The 16,724-nt window shown below is 39.1% G+C and overlaps 1 protein-coding gene across 1 annotated transcript; it reads right to left on the minus strand.

Annotated features, from left to right (window-relative positions):
* Positions 1–1,414: 1,414 nt before the first annotated feature.
* Positions 1,415–14,862, minus strand: MINAR2 (membrane integral NOTCH2 associated receptor 2). Its single transcript, XM_066272139.1, has 3 exons — positions 14,698–14,862; positions 5,520–5,747; positions 1,415–1,594 (listed from the first exon to the last, which is right to left on the minus strand). The coding sequence occupies exons 1-3, from the start codon at positions 14,860–14,862 to the stop codon at positions 1,415–1,417; spliced, it is 573 nt and encodes a 190-aa protein (XP_066128236.1).
* Between the last annotated feature and the right edge of the window lie 1,862 nt (positions 14,863–16,724).

Here is a 16,724-nt window from a genome sequence, read left to right on the forward strand (position 1 = left end):
CAAAAGCTGACTGATGAGAAGAGGAGAGAGTCCCTTTTATGCTTCATGGACAGGAGAGTGGAGGGTGGAGGATGTTGAAGAAACGAAAGGAGTGGAGATGAGGGATCTAGGGAGGGGAGTTCGGGGAGAAAGAGAAGGGTGCTTATTTTACTCAGCTGTGGCCAGAACCATGTCTCTGGGTATTGGCAGGCAATGCAAGGCAACTCCAAGCGTGCCAATAAGCTAGCACGTGTCAGTAATAACAAACTTCCACGAGCTATGCAACTACTTATTAGGAGCCAGGTGTTGCTCTTATCTATGACTTTCTCTATTTTAATTTAGAAATTAAATTTAATGGGGTGACTTTGGCCCATAGGAACATATAGGTTTTAGGTGTACATTCCCATAGCACGTGAAGTATTCACTGCATTGTGTGCCCATCACCCAAAGCCAAACCGCTTTTGTCTCTGTATGTTTGCCCTCTCTACTCCCCTCCCCTGACACCACTCCCTCTGGTTACTTCACTTTTGTCTATGTCTGAGTCTCAGTTTTATATTATTTAGTCCTTAGGCAAGCCCTGTTGGGAAGACAATATTATCCCTTCTTAGGAGTGAATAACTTGCCAGGGTCCAACAGATAGCAAAGAGCACAGTTAGGATTCAAACCGTGTTCTCTTCACAATATTCCCCCTGCCTTCCTCCCTTGGCCATGGCTGGTGCGATATATTTACTGTCTGCCGCCAGGGGTCACACTACTAGCCAGTGTGGGTCTATTAGTAAGCACAATTGGCTGTAAATGTAATTAATGACATAACCATGGCCTAAGTTCAGGTCTACTGAAATTACATGAAACTGAGGCTTTAAAAAGGATTACTGAGAAAATAACAATACATCTGAAGATAGTCTCCCCTCTTCCCCCTTTGTATTCTGGCTTAAACAGGAATAAAGGAAAGTAAAACAACAGAACTCAACCCCACAGGCAGCACAGCCAGAAGCTTCCATCCTATAAGCCTGGCAGTTGGCCGAACAATGAACTTCCCTGGTGATGACAGGAAGGTGGGGTGGCAAGGTAATAGTGTTTTAAAAACAAAGTGAAGATAGTTTGAGCATTAAGACAAAACTGTTGACAATTGCTGGTGTTGCTTTGTTCTCTGTCAGAGTGTTTAATTTTGATTGTACATAGTAACTTCCTGTGGTTTCATTCCTCAGAATTCCTTCTTCCTAAAGGACAAAGTTCAGACTGGAATTCTTGCACAGAGTTTAGAGAACAGAGTAGAGAAAGATAACAGATCTCAAGCAACATTTGCATTCTGTACAACAATTACATTTTAACTGTATAATCACAGTACATTCACACTGTATGAACATGTTTTTCTGCAAATGTTTATTTGGAAATATTTTAAAGAAATCTCAAGTGGTTGTGTGTGGTAGTTTCATTAGGTGAAAAAAGTGCTAACAGTTACTATGGAAACCAAGATACAGGCAACAAGGAGCAATATCAGACCTATTCGACAGTATTTTGAATGCTTCTCTTGTTCCTCTTCCTTTTTCAATAAGGTATCAAAACCCGGCGTGTACATGTCTCCCAACCAAAAGTGTAGGTCATTAGGATTTTCCTAAAAAAAAATTATATGGAGAATAGACTCAATCAGTGATCAATTCAAGACTGCAGAACAAGACACTGCCCGAGGTACTGAAGGTCCATGTTCACACTGCTGTGTGAGGCTTAAGTGTCATGGCTTAAATAAGAGAGGCCACGTTTCCTTGAATAGCACAAACATGAAGGACAGCCCCCTGGCTGGCCAGGAGTCCCTGTCACCCCAGTCTGTAGGTCTGTGTGAGAACTGATTAGGAGGTCTGCATGAATTTCTGACTAAACCCCTCTCACAGAGTGTTTCTGTTTTCTTTTAGCCCCGTTAGTGTCTCTTACATCTCATAGTGTGTGTCAATCAGGTTAGTGAGTTGAAATAAAATTAAATTCCTTCCTTGCTTTAGATAAGTCTTAGAGGTTTGACTTTTGTCTGCATGGAAGGGATAAACATGTTTGGAAATTTTTAGTAAATCCAGAATCTAACTTCCATGGAAGGAGGAATAAAACTAAGAGTCAAGAGTCCCTTCCATGCTTCTCAGGTTGCTGGTCCTCCTGTAGAGGCCTACAGCATGTTCAATGTGCAGAAGCTTTGACACTGTTTGACCTCCTGAAGAAAGCATCCGATGGCTCCTTCCCCACATGAGCTCCTACAACCCATATCGTTTCTTCCGTTGGCCTCATCTCCCTTTTGGCAGGGCAGAATTGTCTTCAACTCAACCTCATTCTTGTCTCTAACAAATCATCTGCCAACTCTGCTGTTCATACGTTAAGAAATGTCTTCTCCCAATGTATCTAGCTTTGGTTTAGTGCTAAAGGTTCGGTGTCTATGCCTGGTCTCCAGTAAGCATACAACAAAGCTACAGTGAATGCTGCAACTATTTTCACAAACCCACATCAGGCATCATTATTTCTCATTGAATTATTGCAATGGCTTGCAGCTGGACTGCCCACCTCTCTGGCTCTCTAGTCTCAGTGGACTTAAAGCCAGCCAATCTCCATGGGGAGCTTTGGGGTCAATGAACTAGTTTCAGACTCACCATTGCACAGCTAGGAGAGCAATGCGCACGTGAGTGGGGGACTGAGTGGACTCTGGTCAAGGCAATGCATTCTTCCATCACATTGCTACTAGTTTCAGTTCCCTGGTTTTAGAAAAGCTAAAATATTAAAGTAAAATTTGGATGACCTATGTAAAAGGACATCTGATTTAAAAATCTTTGTCCGCTCTACCCATAATCTTTACTCAGTGCGTGCCCTAATCAGACGCCTGCACTTTGCTACAAGGTCAAGGCCTCTGTTCTTCAGTGCGAACTTCCAGGTGGAGACTATCCTCTTCCATTTTGCCTACAGCTTCCCTTCATAAGTAAATATGGGGCTTTTTATTCCTTCCTTACTTATAAATTCTTAGCAATTTAGAAAAAATGACAATGGCCAAAAGAACATTAAAACTTTTACAGCCTGTAGTGGTGAAAAGTTTATAGAAAGTAAGTTAGGGCCTGACCAGGCAGTGTCTCAGTGGATAGAGCATTGGACTGGGATGAGGAGGACCCAGGTTTGAGATGTCGAGGTTGCCAGCTTGAGTGTGGGCTCATCTGGTTTGAGCAAAAGCTCACCAGCTTGGACCCAAGGTTGCTGGCTTGAGCAAGGGGTTACTTGGTCTGCTGAAGGCCCACCCATGGTCAAGGCACACAGCCTCTTGTTGCATGAGTATTTTCAGGAGCATAATGAGAACAGACCTTCTTCTGCTACTAAAGTTCAAAAGAAGCAAGTATCCTTAAGTTGCAGCATTCTTACTTCCTTTTCCTTGATGGATAGTGATTTGTTTTGATGTAAATGTGAGTGCTGTCATAGTAAAGAAATTAATTTCCTTTTTCTTCAATGGCATAAAGATCTTTGCTCACTTAAAATTAAACAAATTTACAAAATGAAAAAAAAGCAATCAATGAACAACTAAGGTGTTGCAATGTGCAACGAAAAACTAATGATTGATGCTTCTCATCTCTCCGTACCTGTCTGTCCCTATCTATCCCTCTCTCTGACTCTCAATCTGTCTCTGTTAAAAAAAAAAAAAAGTAAGTTAGGGGCTCTGTCTGCTAATTAAGAGATACAGATGAGGAAGGTGATGGTAGATGTTGAATTAATGAAGTACAGAAAGATATAATAATAAAAACAACAGTCATGACTTCCAGAAGCATCCCTCAAGACTAGTTAGTGCTGAAGAATAGCATCATGATATCTGTAAATAGGCCTGTGACCTTAGGGGTCACAGCGTTGAGGTGAGTGATTTGCATGTACAGGATGAGGGAGAACGGGGCAGACCCTGGTTTTAGTAAAGCAATGTAACCATCATCTTCATGTCTGCTCTTCCTAAACATAACTCATGGAATTGTCCCACAAAAATTACTACTCATCGCCAATAACATTCAATTTCCTATCCTTACTTTCAAACATTTTCTTTTAGTTTGTTTTTCAGCCTCATTTTTCAATTCTTCTCTAACTTCAGCTGTAGCTCCAGCAAAACTAGACTACTTATTGTTCTGACAAACTCTCTCTTTTTTGTACTTGTGTCTTTTCTCTTGCTACACCTGAGGAAAGAGCCCGTCCTCCACCTCATGCTTATATAAGCAAACCATCTAGAGCTTTTCATTCTAGACATCCTTTAATCCAGCATCTTCATGGAGGTGTTTTTTTAATAATCCAATGTGATTTTGTTCTTTTCTGAATCTGCACATCACTTTCTACTACATGACAGGAATAATCCTCTCTCTGTCTTGTCACTCTACCTTGTTCTGTAGTTGCTGTTTGTTACTTTTCTCAGTTAAGTGAACTTTTTAAGGGCAGGGAGAGTAAAATTTTTCTTTCTAGTCCCTTGTCATTTATATAAACAGTAAAGAGAAGGGGCTCTGCTGTACAATCAAAACATGTTTATGAAATAAATCAGTACATTTTCCCCTACGTGTAGGAGGTAACTTCTTAGAGGTCCTGATCTTCAGACTCCTGATAAAAAAACACATAATTAGCGTTGCTATGGGGAGCATCTGTTATGGAAACTGCTCCGGAAGAGAGACTACATGAAGGAGGAGATACATTAAATCTACCAGGAGATTAAGAAACTTCAAAGACTCTGGACAATGAGATATTTCAAGGAGTGCACATTTGAGATTTTAAGAAGTGTACATTTTTAAGGGAGTGTAGCACTGTCCACTGGAAAAGAAAGAGTCTTTAGATGCTTAAAGTATGAACAGATATGCACAAAGGGTACTGGGAAAATGTCAGGCCTTCCTGGCCCCAGGGTGGAGGCAAGCCCAGGCTGGGCAGGAGTCCAGGCCTCACACACAGAGGGCCACTCTCCCTGCTTTGTAGGAATTTCTAGGTTGTCCATATGATGGGTGACATGGGGGGGGGATTCAGTTGGGGTTAAGCTGGGTGAATGAGTTCATCACATACTTTTCCTGTGTTGAAATGCTTTTGTTTTGTTTTGTTACTGAGACAAAATGTAAGGAGTCCAAAATGTAAGTCTGAAATCTTAAATCACTAAGTGGGCTCAAAATGAAATGAGCTTTGGTTAGAGCTGCCTTGTACAGTGCTGAAGACAGAACACGTCATGCATGTTTTTGACTAAATGTAGAACAAGGGATTCACAAATACTCGTGAACACAAATGGTCACACAACTGAGGGGAAACATACATAATCTGGCAAATTAATTTTCAAAAAATTGTTTTACTTTCCAAGAAAACCTTGCTTCTGTGCCTCATCAAATTTGAGTTCAAACTCAAAACAAATAAATAAACAGAAATAATGATGAGAAAAGGACAAGGGAAGCCAGAAGCTAGCATGACCTGAAAGCTGGAGATTTTGTGCCTCATGAAAAATGCCTGTCACTCAACACCCACATCTTATTTATTTAACTGGTCTCCCTTAACTACAGAAACAGATTCTTGGCCTTGAGTACCTTCAGACGCCCAGAAAGGTTTGTGTGCAGGGAATGCTTGTCATATTCCTCGATGGTCCAGGAAGGATTCTTTTTCCTGTCTTCCATAGCTTCCTCCAAACTTATGTCACCATAGAGCGGGTTATTCTTCAGAACTGATGAGAGAGATGGTGGAGGTCTCTCTACAGAGATGGCACTTTTCGCACCAAACCCCCTCATTTGTTGGGCAGTAATAGTCTTCCTTTCTCTCTGTAGGAGACACAGAGGCAGGCTTTTCTTACCAGTGGGCCACCGATGGCAGAAAATGTAATGTGAAACCCAATAGATGAGAGCAATGAATGAGAAAAGGATTCTAGGATCTAGTTTGTCCTAGAACCCTATTTAACTGAATTCTTTCCTTGTCTGTGATCTTGTTTGGCTTCACTAATCATTCATGAAAATGTTATTTTATAGCTACAGCAAAAGAACACTGTTCTTTAATTCAAATAGTAGAATTGTGAACAAAGCCATTTTTCCCAGCTTATTTGCCATGAGATTTAATATTTTATTTATATCTGTGCATTCCATGACTGATAAGAATAATATTTAATATTGCTCTATTACTCCAGCAAAGTCAAGATTAAAAAACATTTTATAGACATGCCTTGGCTTTCATGAAAATTCTCTTGGGACTCTTATTTCAGACATCTTGGAGAAATGGACTAACTTCGAATTGCATCCCTGTATATATCTATAGGCCAGCTGGTTATTAGATGGCTCTAATAGGGACTTTCAGATTTTTAAAAACTTTTTAAATGAAGCATAATCTACATAAAAAAGTACACATAACATAAATGTCTAGCTTAATAAATTTTTACAAACCAAATAAACCTAAGATTCTACAAATAAACAGAACCTTGCCAGCATGCCTCTTGGTCCCTTCCAGTCACCATCACCGTCCCTGCCCACAGATAGATAACCAGTATCCCAAATTTAACAGCAGAGGTCAGTCTGGACTCATTGGGGGGGGGGGTAGTTTATATAAATGGAATCATATAATGTACGCTTCTCTGTGTCTATTTTGACCTCTAATTTTTACTTTGCTTTTTTTATTACGATTACAAAACTATCATGAAGGTAGAATATTTTTAAATCAAAATGTGTTCACTGGCCAAATATATATAATTGAGAAGAAAAAAAAAACTGAAGGTGTAATGCCTTATTTATCCTGGGGCGTCCAAGGAGAGGACCTCCACATAAGTTCATTTTCAGAAAACTTAGGTTTAACCCTTAAAACCTGGCAGTAAATTTCATTCATTTATAGCAATTTTGTAAATAAATGTGTTTCACATACTTCAGGTTTCCAAACAGAGAAGGTTCAACAGTAATAAACAGTCCTCTGAGTCATATCTATGTTCATTGATAGATTGATTTCCTCAGCAGCTACTGGGATATAAAGGTCATGTTAAATATGTATTTATATAAGGTAAGTTGTAAACTAATATTAAATATAGTTTACTTCTGAAATGACTGGTAGTACAAAAAAATTATCATCTGTATAAAACCTTGGGTTTCCCTAATTTTCTCAACCCATATATTTTTTACATAGAGGTCAACTGGGAGACCTTCTCTGACTTAACTAGGTTGTTGGTCTGCTCAAAAACAATTTACATTCTGTAATACTGAAGTCTGCAGTGAAATAATAAATCATCTTGACTTAGCATTTGTCTGTAAGATGGATGACCTCATGAAAATGTTTCTGAATTAGGAAAAAAACAATTTGATATGAAATTTAGATCATTTCAGATTAGCATAATTCTAACTCAAGTTTTTTTTCTTCAAGGCTAGACATCTTTGATCATCTTTGAAGAGGAATAATTCTTCTGACATTGATAAATTGTTTTTGTTGGTTTTTTTGTCTGTTAGATTAGTCCTTGAGCTTCTTAAACAAAGAAGCTCTATAAATGAGGAAATCATATTTTCAGGGGTAAAGAAAAAATTCTACACTCTATTACAATGTATAAAGACCTTGAAAAACTAATATATAAAAGATAGCAAAATAATCAAAACTATATTCTAGAAAGAACATTCAAGCCCTAAATTCTAAATCACTTTCTTGCAAGTCTGAGGTTTCTCCTAGAACATGATGCCATTTATTTTTACATTGTATCACAATTTCATGCATGAAAGACGTGGATAGAATAGTTTATTAAGAATTTGCTGGCTAGACAAAAATATCAATTATGGTTCAGTTCATTTGCATTCTGATATATTCTTTCAAGTAGCTTAAGAAAGAAAAAAAAACAGTGTGTATTTGATTCCAACTCTTCATCCACATTTTATTTCTTGATTAAAAAATGTATTAATTACTCTGACTGGGTGGCTCAGTGGATGAAGCATTGACCTGGCACACTAGAGGCTGCAGGTCCAACACCCTGTCAGAACATGTATGGGAAGCAATCAATGAGTATACAATAAAATGAAACAACTAAGTGAAAACAATGAGTTGATGCTTTCTCTCTCTTTCTCTCCTCTCTCAAATCAATGGGGAAAAATGTTGATTAATTTTAGAGGGAGAGAGAGAGAAATATCAATTTGTTGTTCCACTTATTTATGCATTCATTGGTTTATTCTTTTATGTGCCCTGACCTTAGCATATCTGGACAGTGCTCTAACCAACTGAGCTACCTGGCCAGGACTTTCTTTCAGTTTTTAGATAGATTATATTTAGCAAAGGAATACTCAATAGCAATAGCATATACTTTTAGTTATATGGACTCTAACATAACTTATATTTTTAAATATTTATGTAAAAAAGCAATACTTCAAAGCTTACCTAGACTTTTTGGCATTAACCACTATTTAATCCATTTATTATTCATATACTTTATTATTTATATAATTTATATATAAATAAGCTACTGTTCAATAAAAAGTAAAATAGAAGATGTATTTAGACAAACAAAAACCGAGAATATACAATTAATAGGCCAATAAATGAATCTCTGAAAAATGTACTTCAAGCAGAATAAAATTAATACTAAAAGGAAATATTAAGATGCAAAAAGGAATTCTGAATAAGAAAACAAAAGAAAGAAATAATAAATATATGTATAAATCTAAGCAAAAATTGATTTTATGGTAAAATATTTTTTTGATGAGGACACTAAGAAATTATTTCAATGAGAGGATAGAAATATTACTAAAACACATATTGCTTAATTCAGTAGAGCAGTAGAAAGAAAAGATAAGAGAGAATTGAAAACAGGACAAGAAAAATAAAACAAAGCATATGAGGGGAATCTCTGAAAAATAGAAAAAAATTTAGAATAATCACATTAAATGTAAATAGACTAAACCTTCTATTTCAATGACAGAGATTGTCAGATCAGTTTAAATATTAAATTTAATTATGTAGTATTTAAAAGAGAAATACCTGAAATATAAGAACTCAGAAAGAATAAGAGTAGATGAATGTAAAAAAAAATGTATAGCAGGCAAATATAAACAAATGACAGCTGGGTGTTTTGGTGACTAATTAAATGCACAACAATTCTGTTTTCTCTTTCTCAGCACATAGGGTAACTGCCTTTTCCATTCTGTCTGGAATTTGAACTGGGGCCACTCTATTCCAGTTGATTATGTGTGAACAGAATAATAGATACCACTTCTAACCTGACTCTTAAAATCTCCCACAAGACTTTTGGCTCACTTTCGTGAGTGTGTGTGTGTGTGTGTGTGTATGTCACTGTAAGTCAGAATCAAAGATGGCAGAACTACAAAAACAAAGAATTTGAAGCTCTAGGTTACTGCTCTGAAATGAGCTGTCCCCAAAACACACCTGCCCTTCCTCAGACTTTTTATGAGCAAGAATTTTTTTCCTTTATCATAACTGGTAGTCTCTGGGATATTTATGATCAGAGTATATCCTAGCCCACCCTCCCTAACACAGCAGTGATATTTTGAAATCCCACAAATGTGTGACATTGGCTTTGCAATCAAGTAGTGAAAGGGATAAAGTGATTTCAGAAGCTGGAATGATGCCTGTTTGTATCCTACAATGAAAAATCATTTGGAATAAGTATTATCTGTGGCCACTGGACTCTACACACCATTAGCTCTAGGAGAAATACTGTGAATTATCAGAGCATTCACGTATATATATAATATTACAAGAATCAGAGCATTGGTATAATACAAGAAAGGGATGAGATTTAAGAAAGAACTGGACAGTTTGTAAGAAGAAATAAAGGAGAGTAGAGAGAGTTTAGAAATTTTATGCCTTCTATTGTTTAAAATCTGACATTTATAGACCTGAAAACACTAAGATATAGAATTTAAAAAAAAGCATTGAGCCAAAAAAAGACTATTAAATTTGTCAGCTGTATGAAGTGACTTAGGATAATGATCATGTTAACTCCTGACAGTGGTTGTCCTTGAGGGAAGGTTAGAGAAACGGAGGCAGAGGGCAAGGCATGGAAACTTAACTGAGAGCTGTGCCTTCAAAGAACTTCAGGTGTCCTTATCTACATGTAGAACTGACTTCTAGTTTACAGATAGACTTACATCAATAAATCACTTACTAATTTCTGTATGATATGCATTACCAAAGAAACCACAAGCTTATTCCTTAAAGTTTTTGACTGTATGAAAAAACAGGCCCTGGCCGGTTGGCTCAGTGGTAGAGCATCAGCCTGGTGTGGAGGAGTCCCTGGTTCAATACCTGGCCAGGGCACCCAGGAGAAGCACCCATCTGCTTCTCCACCCCTCCCCCTCTCCTTCCTCTCTGTCTCTCTCTTCTCCTCCCGCAGCCAAGGCTCCATTGTAGCAAAGTTTGCCCGGGAGCTAAGGATGGCTCCGTGGCCTTTGCCTCAGGCGCTAGAATGGCTCTGATTGCGGCAGAGCAACGCCCCAGATGGGCAGAGCATCGCCCCCTGGTGGGCATGCCGGGTGGATCCCGGTCGGGCGCATGTGGGAGTCTGTCTGACTGCCTCCCCGTTTCCAACTTTAGAAACAAAAAAAAAAAAGAAAAAAGAAAAAACAAGACAAGAATAACCCTAGGCCTCCAAATATCCATGAGTAGGAGTAAACTTTGAAGCCTATCCAGGCTTGAAAAAAGGCCCACTTCTGATATGGAAAAAGAGAATAAAAAACAAGGGAAATGTCTCCTAGATGATGGGACCAAGGACTCCAGACAACACTGCATCTGGAGGTGTTCTAAAAAGCAGAAAATCCCAATCAATCGTCCCCACCTTCAAGGAAGAAGGCCACACAGACTACTCCCAGTGGGATCACATATTATTCTGGAATAGTGTTGCAGTGTCCTTCACTTTCCCCAATCAGCAAGGCAGAAATACATATATGCATATGCATATCTATGTGTATATATATGTATATATATATTTATGTTATAGCAGACACATATTTACCAGAATGATAGACTGTGGCAGAGCCTGACTAGATACTCACCAAATTCATTTTTTCCCCATGGGTATACAACAGCCAGGCAAGGAAAGGTGATTGAGAAATAAACCCCATAGAAGGCATTTTCTAGGAGGTGAGGGGAGAACAGCCTCTTACCCTTTTGCTCCAGCTCACAGGTTTAGCATGGAAGGATCCTGGGTCCTGAAACAGATGTGATGGAAGCCAGGAAAAGAGACAACAAAGAGATTAGTCAGAAAACATTCTGAGGTCTAACTCCTAATCAGAAAACAAGGCTACTCCACTATCTGAAAAATGTATTTTATCTTTTAAACTAAATAAAATATCAGCTTTTCCTTTCATTGGCTCATTTTATAAAAAGGTTGCCAGTGGCCCTGGCCAGTTGGCTCAGTGGTAGAGCATTGGCCTGGTGTGCAGGAGTCCCGGGTTCGATTCCCGGCCAGGGCACACAGAAGCACCCATCTGCTTCTCCACCCCTTCCCCTCTCCTTCCACTCTATCTCTCTCTTCCCCTCCCGAAGCTGAGGCTCCACTGGAGCAAAGTTGGCCCGGGTGCTGAGGATGGCTCCATGGCCTCTCCCTCAGGTGCTAGAATGGCTCTGGTCGCAACAGAGCAACGCCCCCTGGTGGGCATGCTGGGTGGATCCCGGTCGGGCGCATGCAGGAGTCTGTGTGACTGCCTTCCCATTTCCAACTTCAGAAAAATACAAAAAAAAAAAAAAAAAAAGAAACTTCTTAAAAAAAAAAAAAGGATTGGCAGTAATATGTAGAATACCATTTCAAAAGCCTTCATCAGATACATGCCCAAAATAATTTTCACAACCCCAGAAACATTAGATTTTGGAGAAAGTTTGCTCATTGTACTGAGGTGAAATTTGTTATGCAGCTTCTTCTCTAGTGAAAGAATTTAAGTAGTATAAACATAGTAGAATTGAGAAATATTTGCGTGTAATCTCCACAAGTATGGGTGACCTGTGCACCCACCCAGGGGAAGCTAACAGCTTCAGGGTGAGTGTGCCTGGGAGTCTTGGTGCTCACTTTTCTTTATGCGCCATATTGCTTTAGCTCATCTAAAGGTGGCATAGAGGATTTCCCCAAAAGTAAGTGGGATTTTTTTAAAAGAAGTTGTGTGTGTGTGTGTGTCTGGGGATCTTTGTTTTAACTGCTGAGTTACCAGTGATTTTAAAGACAATGCTTGTAGGTTAAGTCCTTGACATTCCATGAGGTAGTCTGAGCCCTAAACATCGTGCTCCCAGGTGGTAGAACACCAAAGGGTAAACTGACACAACTCCATATTGTGTGTGGATTACAGGTGAATATAAAATCTACTGCTTGCATTAGCCATATAGCTTGACAGATGGATTGATTACATCTTCTAAAACCACCATCTACACACACACACACACACACACACACACACACACACACACACATCTCCATCCACAGTATAAATCAAAAGTTGCAGGTAATATTTTCTACTATTTTCCAAATTCTAATGAAAGAATGATTTCAACACATTTTGAATATTGGCAAGTGATGATAACAATAGTAATAATAATATATAATAATGCATATTTCTTATACCTGTATAGGAAGTTTTTTTCTTACTCAGTTGTTTTTATGTCATGTTATTTGCTCTCACTTTTAAGGAAATATGTAAAATGAGTACTATCTTAATTTTGCAAGTGGAAATACTGAATTATGGGCTGAATAAATGCAAGAACAGCTGTTTCTCAAACTGTCTTACTGTGGATTTGGCACAAGAAACTGAGTTTCTAACTTCTTTATTCAGCGTTCTTCCCATTGGCTTAATGTCTCTCCAACAGAGTGAGGGTCTTAAATTAAGAACTATGTGACTGCTGCTCCCTTATGTGTCCCAACACCTCGATACACCTGGTATATACAACACCTTCTTCTGGGCATCATTATAGCAACTTAAAACTTTCATGTGTCCATTTCTTTTAGGTTTGTTTTTTTATCCAATACTATATCATTCCCAGATTTCAAGATCCAGCCAAGGAGAGCAGAAATACTTATCACTATACATGTATTGCGATTTAAAGTTATAATTGTTATTACTAATAATTTGTGTTACACCTACCCAATGGTCTGAATTTGTAATTGAATTTGCCCACCCCACGCATTATTTCAGTAGTAAATTGGCCTTTATGCATTCATTTCATATTTCCTTTTAGGATAAAAGGATAACAAAATCAAGTACATCTGCAGTTTATAATTACCAATAACTTATTCAAAGACGTAAGAAGCAGATTTTTACCTCCTTGGTTTTTCATTGAATAGCAATTTTAACCCACAAGAGCTTGTGGAAAAAGATACTCTTTAAAGGTTTGCATTTCATTTAGGTTTAGGAACAACATTCAACAGAGTTTGAATCTGTGAAGTTCCACATGAAGGAAGGAGGTCAACTCCAGTACCAAACAAAAGATGTTAGGTCTATGTGTTCCAGCCTCCAAGGAATTTATTGATATGTTTCTTAGACTTAACTTCACAGCATAGGACAGCCAAGCTTTTCTGAACTTATTTTTGAATCATTTATTCCATGATATAAACAATAAGGAAGAAAAAGAAGGCATTTCATTGCACTCCGCTTAAAACTAAACAGAACACAAAAACAATAACCAGAAAGATGCATATGGATGGGTGGAAAGGTTTTAAAGATTACAAGTACAAAAGATACAAAAGTCTGTTGTCATAATAGGCTGCCTTACCATGGAAATAAGTTAAGATCCTTATAGGAGAGAACACTTACATAATCATTCAAGTGTACTTGATTTTGAATGATCTCATGATAAAGGTCTCAAGGAGCCCACAAAACACACCACAATGGAGTCACTTTACACCAGGACTCATGAGTAGCAACTGTTTCTCAAAAGAAAACAAATTTCTGTTCAGGGAATTTGAACCATTCCAAAGGATTTAATGACTTGCAGGGGTTTGTGGGTCAGTCACATCTGTTCTGAAATGCAATGCTTCTTCCTGTTTCTAAATGGACTAACCTTTAACCCCATTAGCCCTCACACCTTAAAACAAAGATTATTCCTGTTTCATGAGCTGTGCAGTAGGCAGGGCCTTCATGCTCATTCCAGCACATGGAACTCATCACAGTTTTATTCTCTCTGGTCAGCAAAAAGGAGGAGGATGCAAAAGAAGAAAGCAAGAAATAGTCTGCCTTGGGTTTGAATGTCTGATTGGTATGTCCCATTCGAGTGATACCTACCTGTAGAAAATAACAGTAAGTAAAATAACAGCCAGCACCCTTCCAGGGTGGAGAGTCCCTCCTATATTCTTTCCTCCCGTCATCACCTTTCCATGTTCCTGCTGAGTCTTCCATGAATTAAATGAAAGAAAGTTAGTTGGTCTAAATGAGGTGTATGAACTCTCTACACCAGTTTCTGATGCTTCATGTTTAGGATACACCAAAAGATACAGGTAGGTTTTTCCTCCAGAGCCTTCTTGGCAAATTGGTTTGAAAAATTCGAAGGGAGAAGAGAAGAATGAGGGCCAGGCAAGCTCTAAAATGAAGACATGCCCAAAAGCTGGTGCCTGAAGAGGAACAAATGGGTGAGGGGTTCGCATCTCTTAGAAAGTGATTAGAGGAAGTCTCTTCAGTTGAGGAAGAGAGGGACCTTTCTCTGTGTGGCAAGACTGAGTAGCTACCTTCTTCTCTGTTCTCCATAGCCTTCCTTAAACACAAATGGAGATAGCAGAGAGGGAAAGGAAGGACCCCTGCCCTACACTCAGGTGCTCCCAGATCGTACCTGTGAGTACACAAGGTTTTGCCAGTGCTGTGCGTCAGGGTGGATCCCACCCGGAAACCTCACCAGGCTGGCCTGAAGAAGGGCCGAGTTCCTCATCAACATCTTCACGTCCAGCTGCAGGAACTTGTCAGGATGGTTGTTATTTGGCAAAACAGAGAGATCCATGTCTCCCTTCTTCTACAGTGGGAAACAAAGGCAAGTGAGGTTGGTCTCGTCAGACTCGTCCATTATTAATGTCTAAGGATTCTCCGACTGGCGCCTGAAACCAGGTTTCTCAGCTGTACTCAGATGCCACGCTCAAAATGACACATTAATGTACAGAAACAACAGGCACCCTGCCTTATCTTTCACACACACACACACACACACACACAGGCACACACATGCGCATACTCACTAATGCATTCAGGGAACTTGAATGAGGCTACCTACACTCATTAATATTAATAGGATGCCAGAATTCGATATGTGTAGCACTTAATGCTTCTCTATACAGAGTCAGCAATACGTTTAATAAAGAAGAACTATTCTTTGGAGAAAGGCTGCCAGAATTTCAGTATTGCAGTCTGTAATTTGGAGCACAGGAGAGAGTCACCTATAGAAACACATTACTTAATTTCTCTCTCTGAACATTACTGAGCGAAGCCAGCTGACTTGGCCCTGCCTACGCAACCTTACATGTGATACCCAAGATCGTGTTTCTTCTCATGTTTTGACTTCCAGAGTCTCAGGCTCATGTGAAACCTGTGTTTAGGTTGTCAGCTTCATTCTGGGTAGAGAAATAACAAGAATTGGCTTCCTAGTTTGCTACGGTAATTTAGTGTCCCAAGCTACTGCCTTGACCCATTCGCTCTCCGTGGTCCCTTTGATGCTCTTCCTAGCTGCATAAATTCCTACAACGTGTTCTGGTGTTCGCACAGCACATTTGGAACCAGAGGGGGACATGGCTGCTGGGTCTGGATGACGTGCTCTGAACCCATTTGCTGTTCAGGGAGCCAAGGTGGGAGTAAGGCCGCAGACAGTGGATTAAGTCAGAAAGTGATGACTACTTGAATGGAGATAAACTCTCTCATTTGAAGCCATTCTGCCCTAGGCAAACCATCCTTCTCAGTGGGTAAGTACTGTTTTCCATCTAGAGGAAGATAAAACTGCACTTGTGAGAATGCAAAGAATAGACACACGAGCAGTTTCTATTGAATAAAAGACCTAAGTCATTGTTATGTTTGCATCTTGTGACACCCATCTGACTCAGCAGGAAGGCTCCTCATCCAGGGGTAACAGGGTCACATGTGGAGTGTATCAGCAGCCAGGATGTTCTCGGATTGGGCAAGACACTAGAGAGTACTTACTTTCTTTATAGCAATAAGCACGAGGGTGTAAAGAAAAAAAATCTGTCCTACTTATAGTTTTAAAACTCGATTAAACAATCAACACTTTCTAGGAGAATTTTCTGGACCCAAATTCTAGCACTGTCTTATTTGAAGTACATTTGGGTGGGTTTTATCAATACATTTACGGAGAAAGCACTTCATAATGACAGTTAACAACCAAACAGTTAAGTCGCAAGTATTTTAGGAATCACGTGTATTATGTGTAGTGCATATGCTTGGTTGGCACTTTCTAGATTTTCCTGGCTGAATATATCTAATGAACAAATATTTCTCAAGCTGTTTGCTTTTCCTAAAAGATTCTTTGGGGAATAACAAATATCTTTAAGAAAAATCTAACTTCTCTTTGGCTCTCTATATTGGTAACTGGAAACAAAGAACTTAGATCCAAATATATTGATTAGACCAGAACTTTTTCTTAGCCAAAGTATGAGGTAGGTGGAATAATCCTTGTTTTCCTTAGCATCCTTCCTTCAGATCCCCCCCGCCTCAATGCTCTGGGTGCCCAGAGGGTTGTATATTGTCTCTTTCAATTTATAAGTCAAGTTTAGTCTCAGGCTCTCCATCTTTTCCCACCATCCTTGTCTACCCTCACAGCCAAATCATTAGTTCTTATTTCTCACTACTACCCCAGTCGGC

Source organism: Saccopteryx bilineata, chromosome 4 (genome assembly GCF_036850765.1).
Source record: "Saccopteryx bilineata isolate mSacBil1 chromosome 4, mSacBil1_pri_phased_curated, whole genome shotgun sequence".
Classification (NCBI taxonomy): Eukaryota; Metazoa; Chordata; class Mammalia; order Chiroptera; family Emballonuridae; genus Saccopteryx; species Saccopteryx bilineata.